We start from the raw sequence: 17,908 nt of genomic DNA, 5'->3' as shown, positions 1-17,908 counted from the left end.
TCGATCGTAAATACAGGCTAATTAAGTACGATTAATTCGCGAATATCGGAAAAACTGTTATCGGTGTATCGAGTTCTCGTGTCGCTTGTCGTCGACGTATCGAGTTCGTTGCTCCGATTCGATCGACGCTCTTTGTGCGTTGGGGCGGCGAAGTGTCTATCCGTCTCAGAACTGTCGATGATCTTTTGTAATCGTCCAAAGCTTCTCGATCCCGTCCCCGTTGGTACCGCAGAATAAAAACGCCAGGAAAGCCGGACTCGTGTTTCATTCCCGATCATCGATCCTCGATTCTTCTTATATAACGCGAACCAGTCGACGGTTTGCTACTGTGTGGGTGACGGTGACTGAAATTGCGATGGTGACTCGTCAAGGTACTTCGAGGCTTTACGAGATTCGAGCAATCACGAGACATCTTGAATCGATGTAAAAACGTTTCGTAGGATTGTCACTATTTTAAAATTTGGAAATGTTGAGTTCATCGTAAACAATAAATGCAATAATCTGTCGACGCGTCCTGTGCCTCTGCGTAATAAAAACATAATACTACGTTGTATAAAACAGGCAACTTCTTTTTGTAATTCGTTTGTCTTTTGTAACCACCGACACAAAGGGTGGCTACTGGTGTTGAGCACGCACGGGACCGGAAGTTTCGATTCGGCTCGGTTCCCGCCATTGTGAACCTTGGAACTACTCGAACAATTTAATATTCGAACGTTAAGAATAAAATTTGAATATTTAAAAAGGCATAATAAAAGACAAATAATACCACTGAAAACGTAGACGAGACGATACCAATACGAATCTAAGAGAGAAGCAAATTTCGAGTTGTAGAAATTAATTTATTCAGTATTCGAATGGTATTTGAATTATATTCGCCCAATGAATCGTCGAAGCGTTCGATTAATCGAATACAGAGAAACTCGACATTCAGCTCGAGACTGGCCCCGCGTCTGGGCCAGCGTCGATGTCTCCGGCGTTGGGGACAATCTAGTCAAGTTGTTCGCCGACCGTCGATATAGTTTGGCGATCGTTTGCTCCCGTTTTCTTTTGCAGTTCAGTGAGGTTTCGTCGTTCGAACGCGTATCATGTACGGAGGCAGGCGCGTCACGGAGAGGACCTCGCTCACGAGGCCCATGGACACGCCGGATTACGTGGAATTCGCGGGCCTCATGAGGACCAGAAAGTCGAGGATCAGGCAATTTCAGTGCTGCATCTGTGGCACATTAATGTGAGTTCACTGATTTTCTTCGGGGGATAATTGAAAAGCTTCCCGGAGAAAGGGCCCACAGCGAAGTAATTCAATTATTCAAATTGAAGTCCTCCATTTTGCTAAAAATTCTCGTGAAATTTAATTGCACGTTCGTTGGTAAAAAGTTCTATTATTTCGTCGATAATTGTTGAATCATTAGAATTTCAATTTATATAGGGGTGTGTTTCAAGATCTACCCCCGAGCGGTGGATATAAATTTGCTTTAAAAGATCTATTGTCTGATATTGCACATTAACGTGTTAAAGTTGGCGATTAAATAATGTTTACTGCGACTACTTTTTTCCAAGATGCTCTAATCCGTTTAACACCCGTGTGTCGACAGCTCACCTCGAGTGCATTAAAAATTTCTGTCTGGAATTAAGCGCGTTTATATAATTACACGAGGTGTACTGCGTTCCAGGCACGATGCAAGAGAAAGGAGTCTTTTAAAACAAACAACATCCATAAATAATGCTGATAGAATCATTCGACGAAGATCGTAAACAATATTGATTCTCATATTTTCTTCTCGATGAAAATTTGAGCGATCGGGGTGAAAAGTAACTATTGACACACTGTCATCGAAAGTAGCGACTATTTTAGAGACAAGAAAAATCCGGGACTTACGAATCTTCAATTTCCAGAGCCGAGTATCTTTATACCAGTAAGAAAAGACAAAATAACTTAATTTTTACAGAAAGGTTAGATCAAAGCTTGATAAAAAGAATCGATCCCTTCTTTTTACCACAGGTATTCGAGAATCCTTGCGTGGAACGTCTTCGCGAACACGTATCCTATAATAGAAGACGTTCTGGTTTCACATACAGGGTGTCTCGAGTTGAATAATCAAACCGTGATAGTCTGTTCTCCGAATAAAAAGAAAAAAAACAAAAATGTTATACTAAATTAAGAGCAAAGCAGTTTAACGTTCGTTTAAAAATTGTGATAAAAATAGTCACTTCTAATCAATCTTCCATTTGAATATTCTGGTCACTGATAAAATAAACTAAAAATTGGTTCCTTCATTTCCAAAATTTTCTTACGGAGGAAGCTAATTTAAATCTAAGTTTGCACCACGTATCATCCATGAATTCAGGAGGATTGACTCTAAGTGATCTTGAAAATTCTCGGGAAATCGAGAAAAATATTGCGAAATCTGTAATTTCTTAGCCATTTTCGATATTGTTTCTGTTCTATTCTATTGTTCTGTCAGTGTTCGATCGTTTGTCCAGGGTATACCCTGTATAATGCTAGAAGATTTCCATCGTGCGTAGCTGGAAAAATCGTCGTGTATCCATTCCCCACCGTAAGCGGATACTTACGTAAATTCATCGCTCACCTCGAGCACCGGCCAGCTCGTCGATCGTTTCAGTCCGGTCGCGGCACGAACGCGCGCTAGGAAGAAGAATGTCTTCCACGGAGACGACGTCGTTGACCAGCGACAAGCCCACCAGGGCGTATTACGTCCACGAAGGGCATCCTTTTTATTCCCATCAGAGGAGGCAGAGGTTACGGGTACGATGCCTCGCGTACACCGTCGCGACGTGAGTTTCAACTCCTATCGCCTTCGTTTCAGAGCATTTCGCTAGCTTCCGGTTTGATATCGCACCGCGGACGTTCTCACCGCCGTTATCACGCGCGCGTGACTTCCTCCGGTCGCGCGACTTACGTTCAGTTTACGTACACCCTCGCCAGATATTTTATTTTTTATCAACAAACAGCTTGTCCGACAGTCCCGCTCGAGCATCCAAACGTTTATAACATTTAACAAGTGAATATGTGTCGTACGTTAGAAAAGGGGGTAACACGTCTTAAGAAATTTTTTAAAAATGTGTTAAAAGAAGTTTTTATTAAGGGAGTCCTCCGTGTTTAATGCCCTTAAATAAACTGTCCTTTTGCTTTCATTTGCATTTCAAACAGGCTTAAAGAGTATCGAAAGGTCATATCATCTTATCATCCTTTGTAAATCTTCTTGAAGAGATGTGCTTCCTCGATACCTATATTGATTTCTATTTTCAAGCTACTCGATGACGCAAAGGTGAGTTATTTCCGAGTTAAAGAAACGGTCTTTCGGATCGATCGAAGGTATCGTGTTTAGGGCAACGCGTATCGGTGCAATAACGAGTTCCGTCGCGGTTTCTGTCCTGCGGTTATGGTTGGTCGTTGTCCGAAGCGGACCCGCACGCTGTAAAAGTATAGGATATTCGCGTACAGATTTACCGTTATCGAATAATGCGCCTAACTGGTCGATCAAGCCATCTTCAGCTATGCGATAATTAAAATGGAAATCGAAGCAACTGCGTAAAATCTAAAATAAGTTTTTATTTTCAATAAATAATGGAAACTATTATTTGTATTATTTCTAATCACATTTCATGTTTTTTTACAATCGTTGTAAGACGACCCAGTTGCCTGGAACATCCTGTATCGTGCAACCAGAGCAGGCAGTTTAAACGTTCCGTTCGTTTCAGGGTTTTCTCTGCCGCCGTTTGATGGGTATTAAGAACAACAGTGTGTCGTTATTGTATTTGCAGGGGTAAAACATCGTGTAATTCGTTTACGTGGCGCATAAAGCCGTGCAGAATGCGATGTTTTGCGCGTAGGCTGATTACGTGACGTCGACCTTGATTACATGCGTAATTGTACGGCGACAGTATGGTTGCTCAACGTTACGACAGTTCCACCGGTTACAGAGAGATTCTATAAATCTAAACGTTCGTGATACTCTTAAGAAATTTGCTAATAAATCTATCTTCCTGCAATTGAATCCTTCTTGAGGTCACTCTAAATTTATTTCAATTGAAACTTAGTTTTCTTTAAATCTTGGTCACCTATTTCTCTATAACTCAGATTTAGAGTTTCATTTAATATCAATTATCTTATAGATTCATGAGCTGATTACTCGATCGACTTGAAACTTTTATTACGCACATACTAAATATTCGATTTTCATTCAAATTATATTTAATTTTATTCCCCAATTCTTTTTAATTAATATAGGGGAATAAAAATTAATTACTTTCTTGGTAACGTGAAAAGAAGGTGATCGAATTGCTAGCCTCAAGTGTGCCAATTTTTTAGTGTTCCTCGATTGCTCCAATTTTTTATCTTACTGTAACAATTGCTACTAATACCTGAAATTAATATATTTCAATCAATACGTAAAATTTAATTCAGTTATTTACGAGTCGCTACAATTTCGAAGCTCGTAGATTCCTTAAATTTACATTCGGTGATCCATGTTTATACAGAGCGAGTGATTTAACTCTTACAAACTATACACTGTGCAAGAAAGTATTTCAAACGAAAGTTGTTTGTTGCAAAGGTGACCACGCATTTCAACAATTACTTTTCTGCTAGTTTCTGGTCGCATTTGAAGCGAAGGATAGCAACGCCACTGCCTGAGTGTATAAACGTAGCTGATTCACAACCGTCTAACCCTATCCTACACCGTCTGTTCCAGAGCGCTCTTCACCATGGCCCTCGTAGTCGCAGTTAGCTACTCGGTCACCCACGATATCATAGACACGGCGCCAAATTTCACAGAGCCAGCGCTCCAGGTGTCCCCGAACCTGACCAGTCCCCTACGGCTAGGTTTCGCTCCAGGATCCGGATCGTACACGTTGTTCAGCAACACGGCGATCCTGCCCAGCTCCAATTCGATCCTCGTCACGGACAAGAGCTCCCCCGTGCCAACGCTCAGCGAGGACGAGTACAAAGAGGGGTTGGAAGCCGGTCGCCAGGCGATGAACGACCGTCTGTTCGCTGACGAGACCGCATTGGCGTCCCCATTGCCCTCCCCGTCGCCAGCGTCGAGGCATCGTTACGCGGTGAGCACCTGTCTGAGCGTCAGGACGCTTGCACTGGCGGCGGTGGCGGAGCTGGCCGCGACCAAGCGGATCGAGAACTCTAGGACCATCCTGGCGGCTCCATCGGCCGTTGGGAGCTTCTTCGACGGTGGCTGGGTGCCGCTCGGCGCGTGCAAGCAGCTGATTACTCAGAACTGCGCCCAGAGCAAGTACAGAAGCTTCGACGGGAGCTGCAACAGGCCCATGCAGTGGGGAGCAACGATGACGCCGTTCAGAAGGGTCCTGCCGCCCAGTTACGCAGATGGCGTCGAAACACCACGCAAGGCACTGTCGGGGGCGGAGCTACCCTCCGCCAGGGAAGTCAGTTTGAAGGTCCACAAGCCGTCGCCGAGCAGCAATCCCCATTTCACCGTGATGCTGGCCGTGTTCGGGCAATTTCTGGACCACGACATCACCGCCACTGCGATCAGCCAGGGCATCAACGGTAGTTCCATCTCCTGCTGCCCACCCTCCGTCGGCCATCCCGAGTGCTTTCCGGTCCCCGTGGCCGCCGGTGACCCCGTCTTCGACGTCGCCGGTAGGACCTGCATGGAGTTCGTCAGATCCGCTGCTGCGCCTCAGTGCAAGCTCGGGCCCAGACAGCAGTTGAATCAGGTAATTGTCTCGTACTCGCCACCAGAGGGACTGTTTCTCTCGCAGGCGCTCGATCGATCTTCCATCAGTATACAGAAAAATTCTTCTAGAAGGCAGGGTCTGCTAGGGTGTCTTAGAGGGACCAAACGCTCCCCTCTCCTTTCCTTTTCCATCTCCCATCGACAGGACCCCCCACAGACTCTTTCAAAGTCTCCGACAAAGACACGGTTGACACTTGGAAACCTCGATTGCCATTACGCGCGATTTTTCCTATAATCGAGCCCGCGCCGAACAATCGCATTAAACGAGGCTCCGACGCGCCGGATGAAACTGCTATCGCGATGATTTAAAATGCCATGCACGTAACGCGCGATCCGTGCAGCGCAACCGATTAATTAAGCTCATTATCGTCGCGACGACGGGGAAGCGTTTCGATGATAACGACGCATTCGTTATCGCGCTAACGGCGATCGCACAATGGGAACAGAGAATCGAACGGGTAATTTAACCGTTGGAAATCGGAACGCGTAAAACGGTAGAACGCTGAAAAATACGTTTCTCCTCTTTTTACGATTTTGCATTAATCGTCCATCGAATTATTGCGCGTTCGCGAGAAGTTGGCTGGTGAAAGGTGTGCGGGTCTGATTGGTGGCTAGATCCCTCCACTCTGGTTTAGCGTTTGTACGACACCTTCCGCAGTCACCACCAGAGGGCTATGCTCTTGTCTCTCTCGCAAGCGCTCGACCGACACTTCCATTCTTTTTGCACAAGCAGTAGTAGCGTCACAATAGTGAAAGTCAAGTATTCTCCTCTGCTGTCTCACTTGCCAACTTCTAGTAGACATGCTTAATACCTGTGCCCAACTCTGGGTCTATACTCCTCGTTATTGAGCAGCTAGGGAATGCAGATATAACTCTCGTAACCTTCAGATCATAGTGGCATAGGTTAAAAGACTATGTAATTGTCGCTATCCAAAAGACGACGATTTAATTTTAGCAACGGTTGATGATCTCAACTCTTCCAGGTGACAGCGTTTATCGACGGCTCGGCGATTTACGGATCGGACGTAACGACGGCACGCGACCTGCGCGAGTTGGCGGGCGGTCGTTTGAGAATGCAAAGGACCCCGGACAATCGAACGCTATTACCGCGAAGCACAAACCCGAACGACGGCTGCAACCGGGAGAGCGAAAGGCTGAGAGGCCGGTACTGCTTCGCCGCCGGGGACGCCAGGGCGAACGAGAACTTGCACTTGACGACGATGCACCTCCTCTGGGCGCGTCAGCACAATAGGATCGTCGAGCGGTTGGCTAAGATCAATCCAGCTTGGGACGACGAGACGCTCTACGAGGAGTCTCGTCGCATAGTCGTCGCTCAGCTGCAGCACATCACCTATCAGGAATTCATACCGATCGTACTGGGCGAGCAGGAGACCAGCCAGCGCGAGATGAGGCCCCTGGTGTCCGGGTACAGACAGTGGACGGAGAATCCGGACGAACCGAACGTGGATCCGACAATAGCCAACAGCTTCGCGGCAGCTGCTTTCCGTTTTGCTCACACTCTGTTGCCTGGACTGATGAAGGTGACGGACCAGCTGCAGGGCAGCTCCTCTTACGTGGAGCTCCATAGAATGCTGTTCAATCCGTACAGTCTGTATTCCGAAGGCGGCGTGAAGAGCTCCGTGACCTCGGCCACGGAGAACGTCATCCAAATGACGTCCACGCACGTCACTTCGCAGTTGACCAATCACCTGTTCGAGGACCCGATGGCGAACGCCACGGTCCCCTGCGGATTGGACCTGGTGTCGTTGAACATTCAGCGAGGACGGGACCACGGGCTGCCCGGGTACACAAGATGGCGGGAACATTGCGGACTGGGGAGGCCCGAGACTTTCGTCGACCTGGAGGGACACCTGGACCCGCAGACCCTTCGAGACGTATCGACGCTGTACGAGTCCGTTCATGACATTGATTTGTACACCGGCGCGCTGGCAGAGCTACCCAAGGCTGACGGTATAGTTGGGCCCACCTTCAGTTGCCTGATCACCGATCAGTTTGTACGTTTGCAAAAGGGGGACCGTTTCTGGTACGAGATACCTGGTCGGCCTCACTCGTTCACCGAAGGTAGGAAGAATTTCATACCAAAAGTTGTAGTAGAGAGTGTCCACAGTGTGTAGATTTTCCACAGTGCTTTTAGAATTATTATGCCCACATAAATAACGCATTAACGCTTTTCCTCCATTATAGATCAGCTGCGAGAATTACGTAAAACGTCACTGGCGAGGTTGATCTGCGACTGTTCCGATGGGGTCACGCAAACGCAGGTCCAAGTGATGCGCACCATAGGCCCCAACAATCCCATGATGACCTGCGAGGATATACCAGCGTTGTCATTAGAACCCTGGAGGGAGACCAAACCGTCCAGTCCTCTACTGAAAGCTACGTTCGCGCCAGTCAACTGGACCGAGTTTAAGAACACCATAAACAGCACGATTCGAGACGTCGTGACGTACATAAACAACACAAGATCGTCGGCCACGATGGACACCGACTGGCTAGCGTTTAAGAATTACATAAATAGCTCATTCTCCGATCTCAGGAACCAACTGTCCGACATGCACCCGCCAAAACCCGCTGAAAGTCCTGTGCCAAAGGAGACGTCATCCAAGCACAATGATAGCTTCGTATTGCGATCAGCGGGTCCAGCGAACATGTACCAGGACTGGATCAGTTTTAAGAGCGACCTGGTGAAGACTCTGAACGACTCCATAGGGACCATGGGTGATGGTCCAGCCGCAACTGCGAAGTGGATCGCTTTCAAGCAGAATGTTATCGATCAATTCGCCGATCTGAAGAGTCAGATCAAATCTATGAAGGCAGAAGCTGCTCCGAAATTGTTGCTGAGCGCCAAGGACTCAATAATTCCAGCAACCTTCGACTGGAAGAATTTCAAAGACAACATCACGACATCCTTGGACGACACCATCATAGACATAGGGAAGAACATGCCGCCGCCAGGCGATCCAGCTTGGGCAACGTTCGGTAAAGACATAAAGGATAGATACGCTGCTCTTCGAGATAAAATAGACAGCCAGAAGCCCACCGTTCCAACGGAACTGGCAACTGGAGGGTCTGATCCTGACCTTGCCAAGGCAGTGAAGGAAATAAAGGACAAAATGCCTCCGCCGGGCGATCCAGCGTGGGCGACTTACAGAGACGAAATCACGAAGACGTTCTCAGCGTTCAGGAACACCTCGTCGCCGTTGGAGCTTGCCACGTTGTCCGCCGTTCCCGAGAACAACGCCGAGCTCTCCAACTTGACCAAAGACTGGCTGGAGTTTCGCGGCCAGATCAACGATTCCCTGACGCGAGTGATCGAGGACGTTCGAAGCAAAAAGCCAACGACCATAGATCCTGTAGCCTGGGCCGCGTTCAGGGACTCCGTCGCGAACGATTTCGCGAAACTGAAGAACGACATCGCCGACACGAAGGCCGAATGGGCGACACCGAACCAAAATTCACCGAGTCTCCAGGCTGCGTTCAAGAAAGAACCCGCCAAATTCGATTACACCAAGTTTTTGAAGCCCAACCCTGTCATCCCCCCGGACGAGTGGGTGTCTTTCAAAAAACAAATCAACGACATCCTGATGAGCCTGTTGAGCGCCACGAACGCCACGGAGAAGACGGACTTCGACGAGATTCACGGGCTGTTTAACCGGTCGTTCGCCGAGCTGAGGAACGAAATCGCGTCGCTGAGGGATCAGATCGCGGAGAGCAATAGCAAGAATAATACTAAGAACGACTGGATCGGCTTCCAGACGCGACTGAACGCCACGGTGATGGAATTGGCGGATAATCTTAAGAACGGGAACGCGATGGAGGTCCTGTTCCAGACTAAGGACAGACTGTCTGGCTTGGAACCGCCTCCTGGCATACCGCTCGACGAGTGGGTACGATACTCTTCCGAGATCAACGAGACGGTCGCGGACAGCCTGAAAGGCATCAAAGATCAGAAGCGGCAAGCGTCGATGATCAAAGCGGCGGATCCAGCGTCTTCTTCCTCCGAGGCGGCCGTGCCAGATTGGTTGTTAGTTCCGTGCCTCGCGAGCTTGTTACACGCGTCTCTATCAAAATTCCAAATACCATCTAGATGTTAGAACGAAGCATTTTTTTTTACCGTAACTATTGTACATATCGTAATAACTTTTACAAACTTAACGCTGAGAACACGGGAGAACGGAAGCAAGCGAAAAGCCGTCGCGTTACCAAACTCGGGGTAACGGACGACGCAATTAGTCTAAGTCGCCAGACTCAGCAGCAGAGCGGTGCCCCTTTTCACCCAAAACTCAGATCCTTCCGGGCCGGCGTTCAGGTCCACCGCCACAACGAAAGAGGGCCGTCCTTGATCCCCGCTCCTTTGCGGATAATAATAGCAGGGGCTGTTGTAGAGTCCTGCGCGAGCGAATTAAAATGCGCCCCTTTGACGTGTCGGTTGGCAATTTTTTCCTCTGTCCCTCCCGCGTTGCGTACCCCCTCCCCCTTCCCCTACACGCGTGTAGCCTCATTTTTCCCCTGTTACCTTTTGTTCTCTTTTTGAGTTGCTCCGTGGGTCGGAAGTGAATCACCGGCATGTCGCAAACAAGTTGCATGGGGGCTGGCTCGACGAGGACGCTGTTCTTCTTGTCCCAGCCAGCGCCTTCCAGAAAGACGGAGCGTATGTACACGCCGTCCTGTAATGGAATGTACACACGGGTTAGGAAGGTCGCGAGCTAGACGCTATTTCCTAGCGATATCGCGATGCTGAATTCTTTATCCCCCCCTATTTTTCCGCGCTCATTAAAGGGTGAACGACGGGTAATTGGATCGATCCCGGTTGTTTGTCGAACCGCCGAACGCGTCAGGCTCGATTCGTATTGACATTAAAGCGTGGAAACGAAACCTGAGAGTTTTATCAACCTTCATCCGCGGTTTCGAGTTTGGCAGCCGAGCCTTGGAAGTTGATATCGTAGTCTAGAGTAACCTGTTCACGGAGGAAACGGGCCTAAGCCAATCTCGTTCCAACGATTTTAACCCTCGAGTGGATTATTGTAGCCCTCCGTCAATTTAAATTAGTAATTGTTTAATATGTGGCAATCTTAGCTGAACTTAAATCTACCGTGTCAAGTTCAAAGTTACCGCGGGCTGTTCGATGATGGTCGATTCGTCGAAGGTAAGAACGGTGAACTCCCAAGACAGAGAATCGATAGAGACGTTCCAGAGCCTCGCTGACGTCTGCAATACTGCGGTGAGGAAACCGGTGGGGAATGTATACGCGGCCAGCCAGAACAGCAACGGCGGATGAGTAGTTTCGGCCCATTCATTGAAGTGTTCCACCCGGCTGACCAAATCCCTGGTCCAAGCCCCGAGCAGCTTCAGGGACGGGTATGCGGTCAGCCAGACCGACGGGACGCGTCCTTCGTAGACGCACGTAAAGATCTCCTCCAAGTCCGGCGACATCAGGATCAAGCCCTTAATGGCTTGCTGCAGTTCCACCAAGCTGTCGCGTGTTTTTTGCAGCAGCACGTTGTAACGTTGGATTTCCTGGAGCAACACCACGTCCAACGGCGACTTCTTCGGGCCAATCAGCACTTGCGTCGTCTCGTAATCGATGTTGCCGGGGATCCTCGACAGTATGTCAGCCGTCAACTTGGTAACCTTCGAAACGCGGGGACAGTTTGTACGTTCTTAAGTCGACGAGCATCGCGAACCGGTAGTACCTTGTCCTCTTTGCTGGCCTCCTCGCTGGTGACCGTCTGAACCTGAAGGCCCATCAGGGTTTCGAACATGTTCCTCGTCTCCATGATCAGACAAGTGATGTCCGCGTTTGGGTGTTGGCCAAACGCTTCCGGTTTGTCGATGTGAGGCAACACGGCGATGAAATCGCGATAGGACTCCAAGGAGCCGTCACGCGGTATGTAATAGGTAGGCAACGATGATAAACGATAATGGGGAACGGTCAGGGCCTCTTCGTTGAAATATTGTTGGACGTACGTCATCAGCAACCGGCGGTCCCAGTCGTCGGTCACGTGACCGCCGTAGCAAACACCTGCTATCAGATATTTCAAGGATTCCCACGGGGTGATCGGATATTCGTCTAGGTAGACCTGCAGCAGGTTCTCGGACACCTGTCGTCGCGTATGAAATCGAGAGATTTTTCATTCGATTTAGCGAGCAAAGTTAAATGCAAAAAGAAATACGGCTTCACCGAAAACGTAGGATTCGGTAACAGGGAAAAGTTTACGTCGAGATAGTTTAGATTGAAACTATAGATTTTGGAATGTCAGCCCTTTCGTTCCTCCCAATCACTATAGTTCCCGGAAAAATTACCACGAAGTCGGAGTCGTTGAAGCTGTAGATGACGTTCCAACCCAATTGCTGGAACTTTTTACGTTCCAGGAGAATGGAGTGGAAGAATACCAGAGCGAACAGAAGCTTCTTGTACTTGTCCTTCGCTTGGCACAGCTCGAATTGGCTCTCGGTTATTAAACCGTAAAGACGCTTCATGTTTGCTTTCAGACCTTTCGGCGGTTCCGTGGTCATCTTTATCCCCGCCTGAAGGATCGATATAGGGAATTCGGGAGTCGGGCTCGAGCTAAGCCACAATCTGTAATTACCCGGAACCCTTTCATTATCGACCTGACCTGGGGGCGTTTGCATTCGAACAGATATCGCGCTACCTGAATTGGGGGTGTATAGTGCGGCTGGAACCTAACGTCTCCACGATTTTATCCAGCTTCGGCATCCAGCTCAGCGACAAGTGGCAATTCGCGAGGAACACCCACGCTCCCTCCTTGGCACCGACTTCTATCATTCTGGAAAATATATACTATTTTGTAACTATCGTTAAAGCCTCGTAGCTTGCTTTTTACCTAACGTGTCCACAAAATTAAGCAGGCAATAGTTTTCATTGGAATACAAAGAACAAAAATACTAGACTTTATAAACTAATCTCAAACACACAGATCTGGAATGCAAGGTAGCTTAAATTTATAATAATCTCACTCGACATACAGAGGGGCACAATAATCAATAGGAATTACTGAAACTTCTTTGGGTATATATTGTCAAAATAAATTGTAAAATAAACATAGAAGGCAGCATAAATTATAGTAGTTGATAGAGTCATTGGATGGAGGATGAAATGCCCAGAATTTTGTCTGGTTTTTTACAAAAAACTATAATAGAATAGAATAAGAGTAGAAGTGAGGTTTGAGAAATTCATTGTACGTCTGCTGTAAGAAAAGTCGTGAAGTTAAATGACGCTAAAATAACATTGTACGTTATAAATTCGTGGTAGGTTCGGTGTTAAATCGCGACCAACCTGGTCGCGATGGGCGATTGTCCTTGGCCGAGGGAGAGAGTCATAAAATGATTTGTCATTTCCTGGCTGTTGACTAATTGCGTCAAAGTGCTCGTAGGATCCACGCCAGGCGAGAGAACAAATATGAGTGGGGTCTGCGCGACGGAATCGTCGAGGACGGCTTTCAGGTCGAGTACCGGGGGCTCCACGAATTTTTGACCGAGATTCAGCACGATGAAGTGCGTGATGCAGAAGGAAATTCTGTCCGGACGGCAGCTGCGTATTACCAGCATTTTTTGGAACACGTTGCAGTTCGCGTCCCATTCGGCCACCAGCGGTACAGTTTCTGGCTCCGTGTGAATATACCTAACGATCGTACATCAATTTACTATCGAATAATCTAAACGAAGAACGAAAATGCCAACGCATCGATCTACGCAAGTATTTCGCTGTCGCGACACCCGATGCAAGTATCGACGTTACAGTTTAGCGGTACTGTTGGTAAACAAGTCGCTGGAGGGACTATTCCAAGATACTAATCTCGCACCAATTATGCCAATCCCGCGGGAATTGCTCGAACGAGGATATGAATCCGTGGAATCCGGGCAATTTGTCCAGTTCCGTGATATTGTCCCAAGTTTCGTCCGGCAGCCAGGCCACCGGCTTGTCCGGTTGGCTCTCGCGATCGAGAACGATTCCGCCGCGTAGCAAGAAAGCGTACTCGCCGGGCATGACTTTACCCTGCACGTCCAATATCTTGATGCACATGTTGAAGGAGAACAATAGCTTGTGGTGCTCGAACAGACCCCGACAAGTGTTTCTACGAGACACGTTTCGCTTAAGAAATGCACCATCCTTCAAAAAGAGAAATCAGAGTCGGCGATTTGTACTTGTACAGGGCGTAAGTGTGGTACTCGTTCAGGCTCTCGATCCTCTCGGAGAGTTTCAAACTTTTCGGGCTCTTCTCGATCGACAGCATAAACAAGGTGATGTACGCGTCCAGGGAAAACTGGTACATCGGATCGATGAGGCTCATGTCGTTCAGGACGAAGAAGAGGATCGCGGCGCGTTGGGCGCACGGCCTGTACTCCTCCCTGGCGAGATCTATCTTCTTCTCCGTTTCCACAGACACCACCAAGGACTCCTCGATCGAGGTGGACGTAGCCTTCGACGATTGCAGGGCGCTCAGCAAGTCCAGGTCGTCCAGTAGGCTCTCACCGGCCGTGTTCAGCAGACTGAGACAAACATACCCTATTGCTATTACCTATACGCGCTGAAATGCGAAGCAGTGATCTATTTGGATATTAAAGTACCAGGATACGAAGATAGAGAAGCATCGACGATAACGAACGGAGATATTTAGGGGGGGGGGGGTTGTTTCTCGTATTACCGACGTAAATATACCAAGGGGCACAAAGGGTCTTACTAGAGAATTTTGTCCTCCAATTCCTTGAGAGTTCGTTTATTGGTGGAGATCGTGAGTACCAGATGGTCCTTCTGCTCTTCGAGCTGTGGCTTCTCTTTTCTGACCACGATTCCCAAGAGTTGGTCCTCCAGTCCTGCGCACAGGATAATAAGCGTCGCAGTCACCCTTCCCTCCGTCCTCCCCGTTCGACCCTCTTTCTCTATTTCTCAATCTATTTCGCCCCCTCCTCCCTCTTTTGCCGCCGTTCGATTCACCGGGACCGTCGTCCACCGTCCCTCGCCACCCGACGCGTAGCACAAGACAATTAGTTACCCTGTTCCTTAATGGCGAAGTTGCATAACGTCGTTTTAGTGGATATCTCCGGGGCGTAATGGGGGTTCGGTAGTTTCGTCGTGATGAACAACCGGAACGCATTGTTGTAAGTGATCATCTTTTCGTTGAACTTGATCATCACCTGGTTACCTGAACGTGCGGGGACCCCAGCGTCACGATTTAATACTCATTTAATGCCCCGGCAAATTGCTCGCCCCCCCGACTACGAAACACCGTTCAATTTCTCGACAATTCCGATATACCCAGTTTCACGAACGCCTTCTCGAGGATGGGGTTCAACGCGGGATCGACCACCTCGCCGATGTTCTCCAGCAGCACCGGTTTACCGAACTGCAGGGCGTGCTCCAGGACCCTCATGAAGTCTGCTTGCCCGAAATCGATCACTCTCAACGACTGGAATTGCGATTGTTAAACAAGATTACAGGTCATGACTACCACACACCATATTTTGAAATTAATTTTTTATTCGTTTACTTTGTACACCATTAAAATGATAAAAACTTTTACTCTTTTATCGTAGATTTGCAAGACAAGAGGATGAATTCGACTGACAAAAAAAGTTGAATCTCGAATGTAAAACTTTTCTGTTCGCCACGAATACGAGCTTTAGACTCCCCAATTTCCCGGTTGCTGTTACCAGATCTCGTTTCGTTTCTTATACCCTTCCGGTCGGTGATACGTACGTTCTTGGCCTCCATATTCTTGATCCACTTGACTGCTTGACACTGCGGATCGATCACCAGCGGCCATCTGGCCCCCCTCGTCACGATGATTCCGTTCTCGGTGCTGAAGTCGTCGGACGGCAAGCCCTGGATGTTCCAATCCCTGATCACCGCCGGATCGACCAGGAATTCCTTCACGTTCAGGTTCGGCGACGTCGGAATTTCTTTCTCCGCCACCTGGGATTTTATTTCGAGCGCGTCAGAAATTAGAAAACGAGGTTAACCCGATACTCGCGGAACTCGGCGTCCCCAGGAACGTTTGCTCGATTTTCAGAGGGAAGAACACCTCTCATTGATCGTTGATAGATAAATTATGGATAAATTCGCCAATCGAATTATGGGGAGGGGGAGGGGGAACGATATTTGCGAATTACGATTATTAGAGGACCGATAGGATCGGTTCACCTCATTCATCCAGATGGTTATCAGCTCCTCTCTGTAATTGGACACAAATGGACCCAAATAGGAGACAAAGGCGGTGGATATTAGGCAATCGCCTGGCAGCCAGTCGAAGAACGTGGCCAGCGATGCGACCGTGTTCTCCCATCGAATTCGTTCGCCGGAAAGACCGTCGACCAGCATCGCGGCGCGGTCCAGTTTCAGCTTCAGTAGCTCCGCCTGAAAACACGGACCGTTAGCAGAATCGGAGACGGAATGGTCGAAATTTAATCGAGCACGCGTGTTTTTGGGGGTACGAGTCGGAATTTAATCGAGCACGATCTCCGTTTAACCTTTAGAAGGGTAATCCAGCGAATTTAGAATTTTTTACAACGAACCTGTGACATCTTTTCCAGTCAAATTCGCAAGATTTATTTATACGTGTTCGAATAATATTCTAACATTTTTTTTAAGTAAAAGAAGTTTAAATAGGCGATACTAAGCTCTCTCAAATATTAATGTTTTTGAAACAGGTCCATGATGGCGGCCATCTTGTTTATTCGGTACAAGAAGACGTGTAAGACTCTTATAATTAATGAATAATAATAATAAAATGTGCAGAAATGCACAAAGAAGTTCTCCAATTGAAGCTACACATAAGACTAGCTTTAATCCAAACCAAACCTTAATTTTGTGGTATCATGGACACTGTTTCGAAGAGCATAGTTTCAAAACACCGATCAGAAGCGAACACGACGCAATAATTTGATCGACGATCAAAACAGCAGGTCCCGGCGCGCGATTCTTCGTCCGCGTGAACGGTAAATCAAACAGAATTGTCGGGAAAGCACGGGGGGGATCGGTCGCATAACGCAAATAGCGCTAGAAACGGGTGGCTGACGTTTTCGCGTCCATTGGACCAAAAGAAGTCCGAAAATTCGCGTTGCATGGCGGCCCGTGTAAATACCGGGCAGCTCGCGATTTCACAGCGGCGATATTTCGTCTATAAACAGCGCGCAAACGAAACTTTCCGCGGCAGTTGAAACGCGAGTTTGTGTAAATAGAATTGTGCACCGTTGGCCGACGGTTCTGTTCGCGATCCTCCGCCAACAGTCCAACGTTTCGCTCCTCGAACGTTCAGCCTCGCTTCTTGCGCGAATCCGCGTTAGGGATACTTGCAACGACATCATATAGATTGGGAATTTAGTATTATTACTGTTCGAACTAGAATCTTTGTTTATCTGTTAAAAATTCGATCGCAAGAAGCGAGGCAGTGGCCCGTCGCGTCGGTTACCAGTTTAATCAGATCCTCTTTCTCCATCATCTTCGCGTCGTACATCTCCTGCAGTTTCGCCAGCTTCTCGTGCAATTTTTGTAACTGTTGCATCGCCTCCGCCAGCGCGTCTTCCTTCTGCTTGAGCGAGGCCAGCGCCGCGTTCAGCTTTTCCCTCTTCGGGGCAACGATCCTACGAATCGACGTAGCGTTAAGAGTTCCCGATTCCTCGAATACGAATTGCTTTCGGTAATTAAGCGCGTTACTAACTACTCAACGATCTCGATGGCTTTAAAGTATATTGAAAGCACGTAGAATTCACCAGCCCTCTCGACGATCTGCCATCGAGGCAGGGTATTCCAGCGACCCGATCTTGACTCTGAGTACCAAAGTATAATACTATTCGAGTCTATAATTTATCAAGAACTCGACGTCTCTAAAATCGTAATTTGTTCTTTCCAGGTTTTTCGAGCCGAACGAAGGGCTCGGTTATCCATATTGTGAGTACGCATCGAGGCTGTGGGCTCATTTATCGTGGCTAGGGGTTTACCTGAAAAGTTTCCCGTATTTCTCCATGGCTATGACCCATATGCAGAGCGACTTGGCGGCGATCGATACCTGGCCGACTTTTTCCGCCTCGAATTCGGGATTGGACGTGTACCTGGAGATGGCTCTCAGCGTTCTATCGGATATGTGGTCTTTGTCAAAGTCCCGTAGCTGAAATCGAGCGTAACGGTTACAAAGTCC

The 17,908-nt window shown here is 48.0% G+C and overlaps 2 protein-coding genes across 2 annotated transcripts in view; one reads left to right on the top strand and one right to left on the bottom strand.

The window, feature by feature from the left end:
* Window positions 1-1,085: 1,085 nt before the first annotated feature.
* On the top strand, window positions 1,086-9,968 carry LOC122405538. Its single transcript, XM_043410390.1, has 4 exons — window positions 1,086-1,228; window positions 4,713-5,712; window positions 6,716-7,814; window positions 7,938-9,968. The coding sequence occupies exons 1-4, from the start codon at window positions 1,086-1,088 to the stop codon at window positions 9,845-9,847; spliced, it is 4,152 nt and encodes a 1,383-aa protein (XP_043266325.1). The 3' UTR covers window positions 9,848-9,968.
* Window positions 9,856-17,908, bottom strand: part of LOC122405117 (dynein axonemal heavy chain 2) — a 50,670-nt gene continuing 42,617 nt past the window's right edge. The window contains exons 52-67 of the mRNA XM_043409629.1: window positions 17,712-17,878; window positions 17,183-17,354; window positions 15,916-16,128; window positions 15,472-15,687; window positions 15,031-15,181; window positions 14,768-14,917; window positions 14,456-14,588; window positions 13,920-14,264; window positions 13,577-13,849; window positions 13,051-13,395; window positions 12,407-12,541; window positions 12,057-12,333; window positions 11,447-11,854; window positions 10,866-11,384; window positions 10,270-10,420; window positions 9,856-10,142 (exon numbers count right to left, since the gene is read on the bottom strand). Coding sequence (XP_043265564.1) covers window positions 9,988-10,142; window positions 10,270-10,420; window positions 10,866-11,384; window positions 11,447-11,854; window positions 12,057-12,333; window positions 12,407-12,541; window positions 13,051-13,395; window positions 13,577-13,849; window positions 13,920-14,264; window positions 14,456-14,588; window positions 14,768-14,917; window positions 15,031-15,181; window positions 15,472-15,687; window positions 15,916-16,128; window positions 17,183-17,354; window positions 17,712-17,878 — 3,810 coding nt within the window. The 3' untranslated portion in view covers window positions 9,856-9,987. The remainder of the gene's footprint in view (window positions 10,143-10,269; window positions 10,421-10,865; window positions 11,385-11,446; window positions 11,855-12,056; window positions 12,334-12,406; window positions 12,542-13,050; window positions 13,396-13,576; window positions 13,850-13,919; window positions 14,265-14,455; window positions 14,589-14,767; window positions 14,918-15,030; window positions 15,182-15,471; window positions 15,688-15,915; window positions 16,129-17,182; window positions 17,355-17,711; window positions 17,879-17,908) is intronic.

Source organism: Colletes gigas, unplaced genomic scaffold (genome assembly GCF_013123115.1).
Source record: "Colletes gigas isolate AHSC1104 unplaced genomic scaffold, ASM1312311v1 Colletes_gigas_Sc00004, whole genome shotgun sequence".
In the NCBI taxonomy this organism is placed as follows: Eukaryota; Metazoa; Arthropoda; class Insecta; order Hymenoptera; family Colletidae; genus Colletes; species Colletes gigas.
The sequence above is the reverse complement of the archived record's forward strand: the minus strand, read 5'-3'. Positions and strand labels throughout refer to the sequence as shown.